General features: G+C 35.9%; 1 protein-coding gene across 1 annotated transcript in view; it reads left to right on the forward strand.

The window, feature by feature from the left end:
- The window catches only part of LOC145668438 (uncharacterized), a 128,966-nt gene that overhangs the window by 84,434 nt on the left and 26,963 nt on the right, over window positions 1–17,569 (forward strand). Inside the window, exons 3-4 of the mRNA XM_081736302.1 lie at window positions 949–1,053; window positions 16,471–16,683. Of these exons, the coding sequence (XP_081592428.1) occupies window positions 949–1,053; window positions 16,471–16,683 (318 nt within the window). The remainder of the gene's footprint in view (window positions 1–948; window positions 1,054–16,470; window positions 16,684–17,569) is intronic.

Consider the following 17,569-nt stretch of genomic DNA (forward strand, 5'->3'; position numbering starts at 1 on the left):
TATCAAAAATACCAGACGTAATATAACAACCATGGAGAAACCCTCCTCCCTAGAAAATTTCTTCGGGCGCTACACCTCAGCAATATAAACTGACTCGATGAACTTGCAGCAGTGTCGTGGGTTTCTTTGAGTTTTCGGTCTTCATGATAGATTTTGGCGTTCCTCCTGCATGTTCATCCTGATACGACTCCTTCCCTACTACACTTGAATTCATGACATCATTTCTATTTACTATACTATATGATGGAGAGGAGTCCCCTGGTGTCTCTACCAAGTTTTCATGAATTTTGGATACCGCTCGCTCCCTCTTTACAATATATTCGATGACTGCTATTACCTAAGTTAGTTAAACCCCTGTAAAAAAAAAAAAAAAAAAAAAAAAAAAAAAAAAAAAAAAAAAACGGGACATTACTCATACTTGAAATTCACCGTGCAAACATACAAAGGATCACTAAACAATAACCATACAAAAACACGTTCATAAAATAATTCCTTCTATATTTATGTTAGGGTCAGAGCAACCTGATCGTCCCTTGTATGCGAGACAATGTATTGAGTATTCAGTATTTGTTAGAAATGTGAAATTTTCACAATAAAACCTTAAAAGTTAAGCTTTTATATACTTTATCGGTTCGGTTTTTATCATTTATCCCAAATTATAAATATTTAAAGTCTAGAAGAACTTTAAACGACATATAAATAGTGTATTGTGTAGCATGCATGTAGGCCAATAATAAGTTATAAGAAAACTCCGTAAAAAAAAAAAAAAAAAGAATGAATAGCTTATTTCAGTGATGTTGCCCAATAAAGTAACTAACTTGAATACTGCATCATACACGACAACGTGATCAATGCATTAGGCTTAATTCACACGGTTGGGTGTACTTACTACGAGTTTGAAGAGCGTACACATTTATTTATGAGTTTCTGTTTCTTCTTTTTCTTTAGGTAGAGGTGAATCATGCTTCAGAAGAGTAGACATTCCACCGACCTCTGAATGCAAACCAGGTCTTATCTGCAGTAGTAAGTCAGGGACATGTGTACCTCCTCCTGGTGAGTTACGTAATTTATTAGCATAATCTATAAAATCAAAATTAGGGTCTATTATATCTGAAGAAGCGAAAGAAATTGAAATGAATCATGTTTTAAAACTTTATAGAATACTGTACAAGAGTAAAAATCGTATTAAATGTTACATTCTGGTTGGTTAGATCGTTGTTTAAAAAGCAAAATTATTTTAAATACTGAGTAGTTTTAATGCCTCCCGTCTTCAGTGTTGGGTATGTTACTTGTAAAAATGTAACGCGTTACAAGTTACTTTACTTTCTCTTAAAATGTAACGCGTTACTTCGAAAGTAACGCGTTACTAACGCGTTACTTTTAGGTCTGAAACTTTAAAAATGTGAAAAATATGACCTCAATTTTCCGTACTGCTATTACTACCACTATTATTATTATTATTATTATTATTATTATTATTATTATTATTATTATTATTATTATTATTATTATTATTAATTAATTAATTAATTAATTAATTAATTAATTAATTAATTATAACAACACTATATAAAAAATGAAAGATGGGCGGTTTGTATTTGAATACTAAAAAACTAGTTGATTGCCAACCTCGGTCGTCGTGAAGTCTAGGTGTCAAGGACATTGTTCACGAGCTTCTGAATTTGGGTTGAGGGTCTATGTTGAGTATTCAGGCTCGAGTCAAGCACTGTTAAAAGTTATAGGGCACTGGTCAAATATCTTCAAAACTGCTCGACCCGGGTTTAGAATTGTCCACGACTCGAGCAGCTCGGCTCACAACTCATCCACTATCGACCCGAACCGAGAAGTGAGCCGAGCCAACAGCTCACCCAACCGACTCGGCTAAAGCCCTCGGCTCAGTTGAGCCGAACCGAGCAGATGGCTCATCCCTACCAAGGCAGCTCGAGCCGATGGTTCACCCCAAGTGAGCCGGATCGAGCCATCTTCTCAGTTGAGCCGAACCGAGCTGAGCTTGTTATAAAAAAAATCTCTTGTGGTCTCGCTATTGAGACGAGACGAGATGCCAGCAGTGTCCCCTCTCGTGAGCAACACTAAAAGTATTCCATATTACTGTTTAGCTTACATTTCTCATGGCTTTCGTTTTCCAGTGTAATCAGGCCATGATTTCAAGACGAGTTAAAACGAACGAGCCATTTATCAAACTCGACGCGAAAAACTGAATCGGCTCAGAACTCGACTCAAGGATATTACCTTTGACTTGACTCGAAACTCGACTTGAATCCGAGTCGAGTCGAGTTTTAGCTTGACTCGTGCTCATCCCTATGCATTAGAAAAAAAAATGGTTGCTTATTAGTATTCTGCTAAACTAATTATATAATAATAACAATGTTGTTATGTGAAATTAAAAATACAGAATATAGAGCTACACTACACTACAGCTAATAAAATGAAAAAACATGAACTGGGAGTGAATCAAAACTTGTCAGTAACTCTAAAATCGATACTGCTTTTTAAAGCTAGTTTCAAACTCTATAATCAATGGGACTCTAGGATAAGCAAACTGATCTGAAAGAACTCCAATATTACATACCATCAGCAAACTATTTTCTAGTAATAAAGTAGGCCTGCTCATCAGAACACAGTTTATTCATATTAACCCCTTAGTGTAAATCGTTAATTATGGTACCCTAGTTGTTGATAAATATTTTCCGCCGGGGTACTTCGGACACTTTACTTTTAAATTCTGTCCACCATCATCCTCAGCTCTTAAGAAAAAGCATTCTTTCAAATGTTCGAACGATAAAATATTTTCGTTCTCCATCTTTATAAAAACAACACCAATCAAAGTAAAATAGACTACCGGTATCATTTCATTCCTAGTTCACTCACTGAATGTATTGATTCGGAGCTGTCAAAATCTACGATAAAATCTTCCAGGTGCTTGCAATCAGTACACGTGATTTCCCTAAGGCTGTCCCCATCTTCAAAAAACAGCAAGTGGCACTACGAACTTACCTGTTTCTCTGTATGTCTGTGACTGTCGGTCACTGACATAGTACGTAGTTCATGCTAGATTGTTTCATTCTGAAAAATTCACTTACAGGAAAGAAACATTTGTTTTCGAAAAAAAAAAATACATATATTGTAGTTACTCATCCGAAATGTAACGCGAAAGAAGTAACGCAAACTAGGTACGTTGCTTAAAAATTTGTAACGCGTTACCGTTACAGTTACTTTGGAAAAAGTGTAACGCGTTACTAGGAAACGTTACTTGCGTTACTTTACTTCCCAAGACTGCCCGTCTTTTCATGGTCTTTGTCTGTCACATAGTTACTATTCTTGTTAATATTACCAATCGATTCTAAACATCTTCTACTTTATTTGGCTATTTCACCACAATTTCTTATGACATCCCTTGTTAGAGGAATGACGAATTTCTCGGCTTTCAGCATCTATGGCCATTTTAGCTCGTCACGTATGAGGGATGACATCCCTCGACGATCACTATACCCAGGGAGGTAGGGAAGGAAGCGGCCTGGAAAATTTTTATGTTAGGCTCCATCCCGTCATTTACCTGGTATGAATAATGAGAACCCAGGAAAATCCTCACTCAGGATGGCTGAACTGAAAAGGATTTTACACTTTTCCGAAAGAGTGTTCCCATCGGGCATTGAACTCGGAACCGATGATATCCCTCGTAGTACCACTTCATCTTAAGTAATGCCTTAATAAGAATTCTTTGCATTTTTTATTTATTTATTTCTAGTCGAGGAAAGAGCTTCCTTGTGGCATAGCGGTTAGCGTGGGTGACCCGGGTTCGACTTCCCGCGGCTGCTCATGTAGTTCGGATTCCACGTTAAGCAGTAAGTCCACGCCTCATATAGCTTCGCTGCTGAAAGGGATGCTAAACTCAAAATCAAGTCAAATCCAGTCGAGGGAAATGTTATAAGAAGTCCTATCTACAATCTAAACATAATTCAAGGTTTTGAAACAATATAGTTTTAAAATGAGAAAGAAATCAGAAAAAAAAATAAGTTGTACATTGTAAAGTAACAAATAAATCATTCTTCACATTCTCACTTAGGATACTTATTCAAGAAAACAATGTACACATATATTACATTATGTGTTCTAGTAAATACATTTATATGCTCTTAAAAATAAATTGACAAATTACTCTATAGTCTTTTCTACTTCCGTGTATATTTACTCTTGCTTCGATAACAGTAAGTTATAAATAGATCTTTTGAATAATAGTTCTGAGCTTAATTTTCGTATCGAGGTTTGCAAAGCATTTCAATCGCAATTCGTAGAAATTAAGTAAGACTTTTAGTTACCTCTAATAATATTTCCTTGCTCATTTTTACTACACTTTTTCATCACGTTCTCATTCTATTTGACCAAATTGTTATTATCCTTACATTCAGTTTGTTTAGTAACAAATTTCTTTAATATTTAGTTGCACTTTAGTCTAAATAATAGGTTTTAGTAGTTACCATTACGTTACGATGACGTCACAGCTGCGTAACAAAGGATGAGTAGCAATATAATCAAGTAGCTTTTACTAATACAGTGAAACCTGTCAACTTGGCCACCTCTCTAAGTTGGCCACCTGCTTATCTTGGCCTAGTTCGTCTTGAACCTGTATTTTCCCATAAGACATTCGTTACTTACTATTCTATAAGTTGACCACCTGTCTATCTTGGAAGTTGGCCACTGTAACGTATGATCTCCATCTTTACGTTATTATTCTTACCTAAGTCTGTTTTTCTATTTAATTTTTTCATTGTAATTTTTATTTAAAACGTTGGTAAACAAATCATGATGGAATGTATGAACTTTTGCTCCTTGGTGTACTTGGAGTATGTATCTATCTACGTAAACTTCTATTGTATTGCCCTCTGGTGGGAATTTTCATGGTTTCTGGCCCTTGTCATCTATGACCAGGTTAGAAGCCATGAAATCTACTTGACCTACGGGAGCAATTTTTTTTCTTCTTCATGTACAGTGCATAGTAAAGGGCTTGTTAGTTAGTACTATATTTTGAGTGAAAGTGATAAGTAATTCTTTATTTAATATGGTGCTCCACTGAAAATATTTAGTCGAAGGCATTAATAATAAGAGTGTGGTTTGATAATTGTAACTTTGTGTTGGCATTAGACGGATTTATCAACCATATGCCCCACGTGATCCAACAGGAAACGTAAGTATTGCATTTTTTCCCGTTTTCTATAATTTAATCATAGTTCCTTTCATTTGTTTTTTTTGCTTGCTTAATTGATTTTTTTTTAAATCTAATATTGTTATACGGTGCTTACTTTCTTTGGTCTGTTGTATCACGAGGCATTTCTGGTTTATAATCCGTGCTGGTGACCTATCGAAGTACGAGAGTATTTGACCAATGAAGAGTATGTAAACTTAATATGATGCTATTCTGACAGGGTATCTTCCATTTAGAGCATTTTGCTGTACTTAAAATTATAGTTGGATTGTTATTTTTTTTGTATCGTTAATTTTGTTGGAGTTTGTTTCAAATATATGCCTCACACATATTCGTAGTAAGTTATAAATTATCATTTCAGTCTAAATTATATTCAAACCTCATATAACGTATTGGAGTAATAACCTATATATTGCTAAATTTATTAATATATTTTCATTGGACAGACTTTATTTATATTGGTGTGGGGGAGACCTTTATTTCATATTTCGTATCCCTCTCCCGGATGTAGGCCTATTAGTGTTATTTCATTTAACACTCAGCCTTACATTACACCACACTGAAGCAATGTTTACCCTATGATGATAATGATAAATTTATTTGCGTATCTTGGCCACGCAAAATACAATTTTGTTATTTTTCTTAACTCTTTCGAATTCCCATATGAGAGGCAGATGTTCTGTATTTGTGACTGGACACAAAGAAGCATAGATTCGCACGATTTGTTCTTAGAGGTCAATAGCCAGAACACTACCCTCATAAAGGGGCGGTGAAGGAAGGTGTGAATAAGTAAAAGCACGTACAGGAATTCAGGAAATGGTTGTACGTATTTGTTTACCCTGTCTGTTTTGGTAAAACCATTACTAGTAGCTATATCAACTTCTCTCATCAGTGGGGAGCTTTAGTAATTCCGGAAAATTCTCAAGGTTTAAATTAACCATCTCAATTGTCAACTATTGGCACCTGTCGGCTTGTCAAAAGATAGCAGAGTGTTTGAGATATCAATTCCCTCAAGATTTTCTCAAAACATTGCTCCGAGGGAAACACTTCTAGCTCATTAACAAGAGGTAGTTAACTAAAATATTAGAATGTGCATATCTGCCAAAAAGAATAAAACAAATACGTCTAGAATGAACCACCAACTGAAAAGATGTCATATAAATTGCATATGACTTGCTCAATTTATAACTTAGCTTTTCTTGTTTTCAATCTGAATAACTCAGTGTGCTATAATATCAATTTCAATAAACTCTGTACATATGCTTCTATTTCATGGTTGTTTGTGTTATTGTGTTTTCAATCCGAATAATATAATGTACCAGACTAGTTTTCAGGAAGAGAAAGGTATGCACATATATTAAACATACTATAGTAATATTTTCTAGCACTGTACATTTTTATGATTACTCTATATACATTATTTATAAGTAGCTGTCGTGCCACTGCTTATTAACATTTTAAATCAAGTAATACTAGAAATCCTATTCTAAAAATACACAAATCACACTTATTTTCTGTAAGTTGGCCACATGTTTAAGTTGGCCGCTTTTCGATGGAACCGATGGTGGCCAACATAGACAGGTTTCACTGTATACTCAATTTAGGTTTAATTTGCTGAATTTCTATAAATTGAGCAATTTTCCGTGTTTTTAAAGAAGTATTTTTACTGCAGTTTAATCATTTTCATTTACAAGAGCTAAACAAATGTTGTCAAAATCAAACGAAGTGTAAAATTATTTTCTTTCCTTAATCCCATGCATGTAACAAAACTCTTCACATATGTCACAAGATTCCTATTAACTAATTCAAATCACACAATTCTATATGCACCAATACAAAACATTGCACACTACGCGCAATACGTAGTGTGTAAAAACGAAATCAAGAAGCTGTACAGGAATACTTACTTTACAATACTCTGCAATATTTAAGTAGTGCATTGAAAGGATCGAGTTATTAGTCAGCTACAAGAATTCATTTTACGTTACTTCATTTTTGTTATATTTTCTTTTATATCTTTGTGTTGGTTTCTTGTTATAACTTTTAGTTTATTCCGTTATTAATACACTGTTATTTTTAACATTTGCAGTAAGTTTGTTTTATTTGTTATCTTTGCATTACATTTTAATTTATATTTTTATTTTCAGTGTACTCTAGTGTTAATATGTTGTATTATTCTTGCAAAAGTTACTCTCCTTTTGCGTACTGATAAACCACTGTGTACAAAACATTTAGATGGATAAAGGGTGAATTCTTGTATATTATCTCTCAGGGTGGATCCAGGACGGACTTCTGGGGGGGAGGCGGTGGGTTGTCATACTGCTACTTTTAAGGGCTCCAAACTTTGGGATGGGGTTTATATATATATATATATATATATATATATATATATATATATATATATATATATATATATATATATATATATATGCCGTAAACTGGGGCGACTTCGGACATTATGACGCCTATGAGTTTTAATGTTCTCTCTCATTGCTGTCGTGCTTCAAATAAACCACAATGCATTACAATCAAGTCTGTATTGTTGGTTTTACCGACTTCTATTGTTACCGCGTGGCTGAAAAACCTCTTTGTTGGGAAGCCTTCGCCGAATGTCAACTTAAGTCGAATATCCGTTCGCACGCACCTGGTGTTCGGTATTGAATTTAGCCAGTCAGTTCAAATGTAATCATTAGAGAGGTTCAGCTGAGAACGTTAATTTGAAGTGTAAGCCAAGTGTGAGGTGACTTCGAACATGGTACGAGTGTATAAGAAAATTGTAGGGGGTCGGCCCTATCGACATTACAGCAGTGAAAATTTACAAAAGGCCATAAGTGCGGTCCTTTCGAGGAAAGTATCAATAAGGCAAGCTGCGAGACAGTATCAGGTACCAAGGAGTACCCTATCTGACAAACTAAGAAACAAGCATCCAGGTCACCATGGAGGTCAGAAGTGTTTGACATTCAAAGAAGAAGAACAGCTTGTACAGGGACTCATGAAATGCGCTGAATGGGGTTTCCCGTGTCGAATATCAGACGTTCAGCTCATAGTTCAGGGCTACTTGAACAGAGTAAGCAGAGTAGAAAAGCGATTTAGGAATAATTGCCCAGGTTCCGAATGGTGCAAGTTATTTCTTCAGCGCCACCCTGAACTTTCACACAGATTTGGAGAAAATGTAAAACGATTTCGTGCTGCTGTTAATTGTGAGATGCTAAAACAACTATTTCGACAATTTGGAAGAAGTTCTGGATGGCGTACCACCATCAAATATAATAAATTACGATGAGACAAATTTCACAGATGACCCTGGCAAATCCAAGGTGATTGTAAAGAGAGGATGTAAACACCCAGAACTCATAAGGGACACGTCAAAAGCCAGTGACTCAGAAGATACCCCATGCATTGTTTGCAGTGAGTTGTGGTCGCGAAGTAAGCCTGGAGAAGAGTGGGTCAGGTGTCAAGTTTGCAAAGGATGGGCACACGAACAGTGTGCAGAGTTTCCCAGAAAGCAATATAAGTGTGTTATATGTAAGTAAAAAATGTGTATCTTCTTTTGTCAATCTCAAATTTCTTATGTCTCATTTCCTTGTTTTTTTAACACTACCCGTATTGGTTTCATCATCATTGTAAATTGAAATAAAGCATAATCCTGAAATGAAAACAATAAATGTAAAATAAATAAAAATAAACCTAAAAACAATTATTAAAAAGCCAATTATGACATGGTTAATCACCCCGTATAATATACTTAAATTATGTCCGAATACACTCCTGTTGATGCACATAAATCGGAAATATATTAAAAATAAATAGTGTCCGAAGCAGCCCCAGAATGTGAGGTGACTCCGGACATCGTTTATGTTTTTTTTACTATTGTTGTAACCATGTCTACTTTCTTTGCTGGCCATCAAATGATAAGTAAAGCCTTGAATAATATATATTATTTTTTCCATTATGATATTATAATTATTACAAACATAAACTAAAAAAAAAACTTAAAAAAATGTCCGAAGTCACCCCAATTTACGGTATATAAAAGAGAGTTTCCTCCCTGGATCCAATATTTTTTTTTCGAAACACTTACTGTATCTTTAAAAATATTTATTTTAATAGTATTTGTAGAATGTGGATTAGTTGTACAGCGTTAGTCTGGAACCATGATTTGAGCTCATGACAGCTCAGTAGTAGACATAGGGGTAGACAGAACTCTTCATATGGGTATGCACAAAGGTAATTGAAAGAGAACTTTTCATATGGACGTGCACAAAGATAAATGAAATATAACTTATCATATGGGTGTGCAGAAAGATAAATGAAGCAGAACCTTTCAAATTGGTGTACACAAAGGTAAATGGAGCATAACTTTCCATGTGGGTGTGCCCAATTATTGGGTTATTAATATATTAAAATCAGATAAAATGTTATTTCAATGAACTGAAAAATTATAGATAAATTCTTAGAACGTAGGGTGTGTAAAGTCACATCGGGCACACTTATAAATTGAAGAATTACTCGCTCGATCAAAGACTGTGTTTATGGTGTACAAGATTGTGATTCTGGGTGCCTCTCGAGACTCTTCTGTCTCTTCTCACTTCATTCAGCAATTTTTCATCCAAATTCACTTTCAATTATAATCTCATTTTCTTTAGTCAATATACTACAACGTAGAATGTTAATCTACAGATCTCGGTTAGTTTGCTTTAGAACTATGATGCGCATCATGTACATTTTATTATACAGTTGGAAATCAAAGTACGTACCTCCTTCTAAACCACTTTGGAGTAAATTGATCAAATTAAATGCCGTTTTATGTAGAACAGATACATCTAAAGCTGCTAAAAGAAGAAAAAATACTGTATTGGTGCGACTTAAGGTTGGTTTAAAGGGACAAGTTTTGCCGATAGATGTCACTACAGTCTTCCTATCTCTCCCATGTATTTTTTACCTTTTATGAAAATTTACAATTTCTTTTATAAATTTCAACCTAGAGGCTTCAAATTTTTAGAGAAGGAACTTCATAATCTATTAAAGGGAACAATCCGTGCCGATTTTTTATTTAGAATTTTCTTCATTGTTGAAACAGCTTCATTGTTAAAGATTTGGATATCCATTTCAACAATCAAGCCATTTCAACAATGAAGAAAATTCTAAATAAAAAATCGGCATGGATTGTTCCCTTTAATAGGTTATGAAGTTCCTTCTTTAAAAATTTGAAGTCTCTAGGTTGAAATTTATAAAATAAAAATTGTAAATTTTCATAAAAGGCAAAAAATACATGGGAGAGATAGGAAGACTGTAGTGACATCTATCGGCAAAACTTGTCCTTTTACACTAACCTCAACTGTCTGATTTTATGTCTGGTGGACAGTCTCTGTAACGAAACCAATGAATGGACCGAGAACTCTGTATATGTTGAGAAAACTAACTGAAATGCTCCGTCAATCAGGAAGAGGTGTGCTTTTGAACAGATCATGTAAAATTGCATCATGGAGAACATACAGTTAAGAGTGATTTTCCTTGACAAGTTCAAACTGACTAGTGAGACATTTTGCACACCTAACTGCGAAAAACATTAACAACGCATTTGAACTAGACGTGGTGAATGAGGGCATTATTCGCCATTAGTTTGTGAAATTTCGTGACGGTAACACAACCCTGGAAAATAAGCCCCGCGTCCACTAACCAGTAGCATGTTCTCATTAGTTTTTCAGGAACATCGTGGAAATGAAATCTCGGAAAATATTTGTGCAATTACAGACAACTTAGGAATACACCACAGAGTAATGAGAGCATCTGCCCTCACTCTTATGGACACCATCGAGGGGAACCTTCTTTTAAGATCAACCTAAATTTTGACCTTATGCACTTTGGCAAAAATTGATGGTGATCCAAGCAGTAGTTCTTGAGATTCTTTTCTCCCGGACGGACGGACACATGGAAAGACAGATAAATATATATATAAAGGAGTTGGTAAACCAAAGTCGTTAATAACATTAATAAAATGCTTCGAATTATAATTTGCACATGGAAGGTTGTAAAGTGGAACGACCTACTGAGTAAAAGTTAATTGAGATTTAAAACGCTCTATTTACATTATCTCGATATATTAGGTATCGAAAAAGCTCAGTTGAATGTTGAAGAAGTCGATAAGATAAAGTAGATACAATTATGGAGAGTCGTAAATAATCCTATGAGCAGGAAAAAAATGTTTTCAATGCTCGGGGTGATTGTGGATCCCACGGTGGTAGAACTCAGAAGATTCTGAACTAAAGAAGTCGTCCAAAGTGGATAACCTTGTCAAGGATTAGAAATTGCCGTTCCTGTAATCCAACAGTGCTATGGTCGGGGATTGTAGGGAATGCAATACCATTTCTCAACCAGTCGGATAATGGTGATATGGGTGATATTAGAATACATGCTTCGTGTTATCCTGAAGCAAATCCTCTGTGATTCACAAGAACTAGTTCTAAGGTTTTTTTTTTTTTTTTAAATTTTCAAGTACAGGTCCTAATTGCTGCGAGTACAGAGTTGCACTGTTCGCTGTCCAGGTGGCAGCAGTTTGCGATGCACTATATTCGGAGAGTTTACAATATCTGTTGATATAGTGGTGGTGCCGGTTTTAGGGAAATTGTTCATGTGGTGCCAACGAAAGATAATGGTGTTGTAGAGTATTGCTAAGTGTTCACGTCTTATCACGTATCAGCAGTTTGTTCAGAAACATATCCCTCCGTGACGACAGAGAAAAACAGCCCCTTTTTCGTATTGTTTTCTACGCTCATCGTCTCATGACATTTCATAGCGCTTCCTAAACACTGATGGCGGTTTCGTTAATGATTTCTACACTGTATTGAATGCTTTCTCCCAGTACCTTAGATGTTTTGTCGTTATTGGCCTCAATAGGTATCCTGGGTGTTGCGTCCAGTCCAGATCAGATTCACCGCCTACTTTAAATTTTGTTAAACTATCGTTGTGCTGTTTGCTTATTTACCACATCTGCACCGAATGGCGGGCACATCGTTTTAATAACTTTTGTTTCTAGTTTAAACTCGCGAGGCACACACTCTCATCTAACACTGTTTTGGGGTTCTATGTTTGATTGTTTATGGATTTTTATAAAGATCTCTATATGGAAGATGTACATTTTTCAAAGCTGCAATGAATAATTTACAAAAAAGATCTCGTATATACATTTTTTTTCTAATTCAGAAAAGAAAAACTTATTGAAGCACATTCGCTTTAACTGAGTCACTCTCTTGGGGGTCCATCTTATTGTCAATCAAGGATGGATGAGGAAGCCATATTTATACAAAGAATTACCGTTGATACCAATGGTAAAAAATAAAAAAAAATGTTCACGCTTATAAATTTCTAATTGCGCTTTTTATACTTATTTGAGGACGCTAAATACAACAGAATTATTTTAAAACAGGCCCGTAGCCAGTCCAAAAACGTATTGAGGCCCGGGTGAAGTTAGGAGGGGGCCCGATCCAACCATATTATGGTTCATTTGCAAGCCTACCGTGAAAATTTTAGGGGGGGTGCAGCAAAAATTTAGGGGATGCGGACCCCAGACCCCCCTGGATACGGGTCTGTTTTAAAACATATTCGTCGATAGTGATGAGCGCAAGAGTCTTGGTCTTGCAGTTTTTGCAAGAGTCTTGCATGCAAGACCAAGACCAAGACCAAGACCAAGACCAGGAATCTCGATGCAAGACCAAGACCAAGACCAAGGGGTGCAAGACCAAGACCAAGACCAAGACCATACCTGCAAGACCAAGACCAAGACCAAGACTCTTGCGCAAGAGTCTTGCACAAGTATGGTACTACTTGATTTTTTGTAGAATGTAAAAAGGAAGGGGAAAAATCATTACATCTTTCACGTGAACTTCTAGGCTCCAGTAAAAATACCGCCGGATTGAATGTGTTCCCAGTAGTTTATGCAATCCATGTGAGTCGATCTGCTCCTGTAACATATAGCTACAGTATGTCGTTTTTTGAATCGGTTGTTCACGAGACGACCGACAGCATAATTCTATGAATTGTTACAAGCTATAATAACTTCAGTGTCTGATTTACTTTGGTCATCATTTGATCATTCGCGTCGGCCAATGATTGGATTTCGGGAAATCATACGAAGAATAGTTCAGAGCGTTCACCTCTGGTACATGGGGCCCTGGTTCGATCGCAGCTTGCGCTATGTGAGCTTCTTTGGTGAACAAACACCCTGTGAGTGGGTTTTCCCGTTTCCTCGTACTTTCTTCATTCCACCATTTCTCATCATCACTGTTTCCCTTAGCCTCAGTGTAATAATCGTGGGACGTTAAAGTAGATATTTTATTTAATTTCAAAACATATTAGTGGTGTTCTTCTTCCAAAACTAAAGAAATGTAGTATTGAACATCGGCAATTCTGTACACCATAGGTGCCGACTACATGGGTATGGCCTTGGCTCTGAGGTTCAAGCGTCCATTGGAAATTTTTAATGTGTACTTATAAAATTAATATTGAAATAACATTTTCATGACATTGACAAAAACTTGGCGCATGTGACCACAAGTTTGATTTCATAGGTGGATGCTTATACGTTGAATAATTGTTTATCAATATAACTTATAGCCCCCTTAGGTATACGGCATATCTAGGATTCAACGATATAACATTATACAACAACAAATAATCTATATTCATAACTGAGAGTGATTTCGTACTTGTTTCAAATAACTTGAAGTTTGATGCCGTTATTATGTATTTCTAAAGTAGGTCAAAATTATTTATGTAAATTGAGTTTACACAAAAAACATAAGCAGTTGAGTCGTTTTCAGTTTTCAGTCAAATTATTCTAAAATATTGGGGCCGCGATGGCTCAGTGGTAGAGCGTTCAGCTCTGGTGTTTGGGGCCCCGCTTTCGATCCCAGCCCCCGACAAGTGAACTTTGTGGTGGACAAACACCGTGTGCGTGGGTTTCCTTGGGGTTCTCCCGTTTCCTCCCACTTTCTTCTTTCCACCATTTTCATTCATTTTTCATCATCACCGTCTCCTTTAGCCTAGCCGGCATAATCGTGCGACTTAAAACTCACAAATTTAATTTCATTTCATATTCTAAAATATTAAGAGGTTTAATTATTATTATTTTAATTTTTTCTCTCTTTTTTTGGTCAATATTGCAAAACTTATTTTCATCGTCATAATAATAGCTATTCTGCCATTATTGGCAAGTCACTTGCTGCAGCTGAGAAGCTTCGATGACTGTGGTCCTCAGCTAGTCTCTTCGTCTTAACGTAGCAATTTTCTGTCTTAATATCTTTCTTCAACTACAATCTCCTTCGCCCCCTCCCTCTAGCACGTCCCTCATAATACAGTTCCTCCTCAGCCAATTTCCTCCTCTTAATTACATCTAAAATTCTTCTTTTCCCCCCGACTGCTACTATTTCTAACACCTCATTCGTTTTTCGTTCAACCCAGGTGATTCTCTCCTTTTTTTCTCCATGCCCACATTTCGAAAGTCTAATTGTTTCATCGTTTTTGCGTAATGTCCTTGTTTCTGCCCCATACAGTACATATTAGAATCAGTAAAACAAAATTTCAATATTTAATTGGGAGTTTGTTCAATACAAAGATGAGCTAATCGTGGTTGGAAAGAAAAAAATCTGACGCCTTTAGAGTGTAAAAATATTTTTGCAATTTATGGTATTTCAGTAATCTGTGCCGTCTTGGTTTACTTTCATGCGTCTCACTGTCAGGGGTAGCCTCCCCAGTTTGGGAACCAGTGGAATATTGGATCTGTTAAAACATATAAAAATATTACGAAATGTTGTGATTTATCTTATAAGTAGTGAAGCGTGATCACCCATTGAAAAAAAAAGTAAAGGTCATCGCCTATGTTGTACAGTATCATCACACTTACACGAAGGTAAAATATATTACATTTAGAAACATACATTGTATTTCCCTCACTATTGACGCAATGTAGGATTTATTATCCCTTATATCCAGAGTAAAATTTACTTATGAAAATCATAGATTTCTTAAAAGCAAAACTTGCAAGACTCTTGCAAGCAAGACCAAGACTGGGTGTGCAAGACCAAGACCAAGACCAAGACTAGGTATGCAAGACCAAGACCAAGACCAAGACCGAGGATTCCAGTGCAAGACCAAGACCAAGACCTCATGTGCAAGACCAAGACCAAGACCAAGACCACCCTGGTCTTGGTCTTGGTCTTGCATTTGCTCATCACTATTCGTCGATGAGGATACGAGAAAAATGACATCAAAGTTATGATATAAATAAATACAAATACATTACTTGAGTCATTTTTCTCATGTCCCTATAGACATATTTTTTTTTAATCCCATTGGATTCAGCGTCTTTAAATTAGTATAAGAAGCGTGATTGGAATTTTATTCAAATATGGGCACTTTTTACCATTTACATGAACTGTAATTCATTCAAGATTCTAATAGTTCAGAGACGTGAAGAATAAAAACCACAGTAAAATAAATACAAAATAGTAAATAATGGTAAATAAAATAATAGTAAAAATAACTTTCAAGGTTCCCTTCCTCTCTCAGGGGCTCGTGTTTCGCAGTGGCGGATCTAGAAGGTATGAGGTGGGGGGAGCAGCCAGAAGCCAGACTATGATAGGTATATCACGAGTTTATTATAAACTTTATAAAATATATCGCCTAAGTAACAGCTTGGGTGACGGTGGCTCAGTGGTAGAACGTTCACTTCTGGTGCTTGGGGTCCTTGGTTCTATCCTAGCTCGCGCCAAGTGAACTTTGTGGTGGACAAAGACAATGTGTATGGGTTTTCTTGGGGTTCTCCCATTTCCTTCCACTTTCTTTATTTCAGTCATTTCTCATCATTACCCCGTCTCTTTTTGCCTAGCCGGCATAATCGTGAGACGTATAACTTAAAGATTTAATTTCATTTTTCATTTCCTAAGTAACAGCTTAAATTAGTTTTGTCACTCAAAAACTGAGGAGAACTAGACTCCCCCCGGCTCCAGGCTAGATCCGCCTCTGGTATTTCGCAAAATCGCGTCTTAAATACCGCCCAGAATACAAAAAAATTATTTATACAAAATTTTAAGGTTACATATATTAGTTCCGGTGATGATGAATGAATTAATGTGGGTGTAATTACTCTTTTATGATATATGTATAGATTAATTACAAAAAAAAAAAAAAATGAAAACATTTCATATGCATTTTTTCAAAAATGAAAAAAGTTACGTTTCTCTTGTACTCAGTTTCAGGTCCTCTGCTGAATAGCACACTCTTCCCTGAAGCCAGAAGCTGCGAAAAAGCTGCAAATGATAACAAGGAAAATCCTCCTGTCTGTACACCAGATGGTAGATACGCTCCTAGACAATGCAGCGACTCTCAGTGCTACTGTGTAACACCAGATGGTTTTCGATTGGATTATGTTATTGACAAGAAATATGCGAACAGAATGGAGTGTTGTAAGTGTCTTTGACATATTATCTTATCATCCTTCCATTAATATACGTAAGACGTAGTCTGTCGGCAGTGTTATAGAAGTAATAATAATATCTGTAAACAAAAGAAATGAAAATCATTGGAGATGTGTAGTAGCCAGAAAATGCAAATCATTTGAGACGTGTAGTAACTAGTAACTGTCCAAAGAGGAATCAGACAAAGTAGCCTGTTATTTCCCCACGCTGCGCTGTTATTAATTTAATTTATTTACTTGTAGTGTATTAAGTTTTGTAGTATAGTCAGTTTTTTTTAATGTCCAGTCCGAAGCTCCAGACTTATAGTAAATTATTTTTTTTTCTAGTTAATAACTTAAAAATTGATATTTAGGAATTAACTGTAGTTCCGATTTCATTAAATATCAGTTTTGAATGTTTGATAACACAAAGTTTTTATCGCCCAGTACTACATTTTTCAACATTTTACTTAGTAGCAATATTTCCAGTGGCGTATTTAGGGGGGGCTTCCGGGCTTAAGTCCCCCGAAATCTTACTTACTATAATGAAGTATATGAAATATCTTGCAAAATTTTCACATTTTCAGGCAAAGTCCCCCCGAAACTTAGCAAAGCCCCTCCGAAACAAAATCGTAAATACGCCACTGAATATGTCCATTACTGAAAAGGAATCAAAGGTTTCAAGTAGAGGATTTGGTTCCCCAGGCTCCACCACTGAAGTCGCTACTTCGTTTAGTCTTTGGGTTTTGTAAATCTATATCCAATCCAGTGGCGTACACAGAATTTAATAAAGGAAGGAGGTTCAAAAACCCAAGCTCGTGTTATGTCAGTATATGGGCGATTTTTGTATTTATGCTTTTTTAAAATTATTTTTCTATAGTTTATTGGAGAAATGA

Source organism: Thermobia domestica, chromosome 13, assembly GCF_964235325.1.
Source record: "Thermobia domestica chromosome 13, izTheDome1.hap1.1, whole genome shotgun sequence".
Classification (NCBI taxonomy): domain Eukaryota; kingdom Metazoa; phylum Arthropoda; class Insecta; order Zygentoma; family Lepismatidae; genus Thermobia; species Thermobia domestica.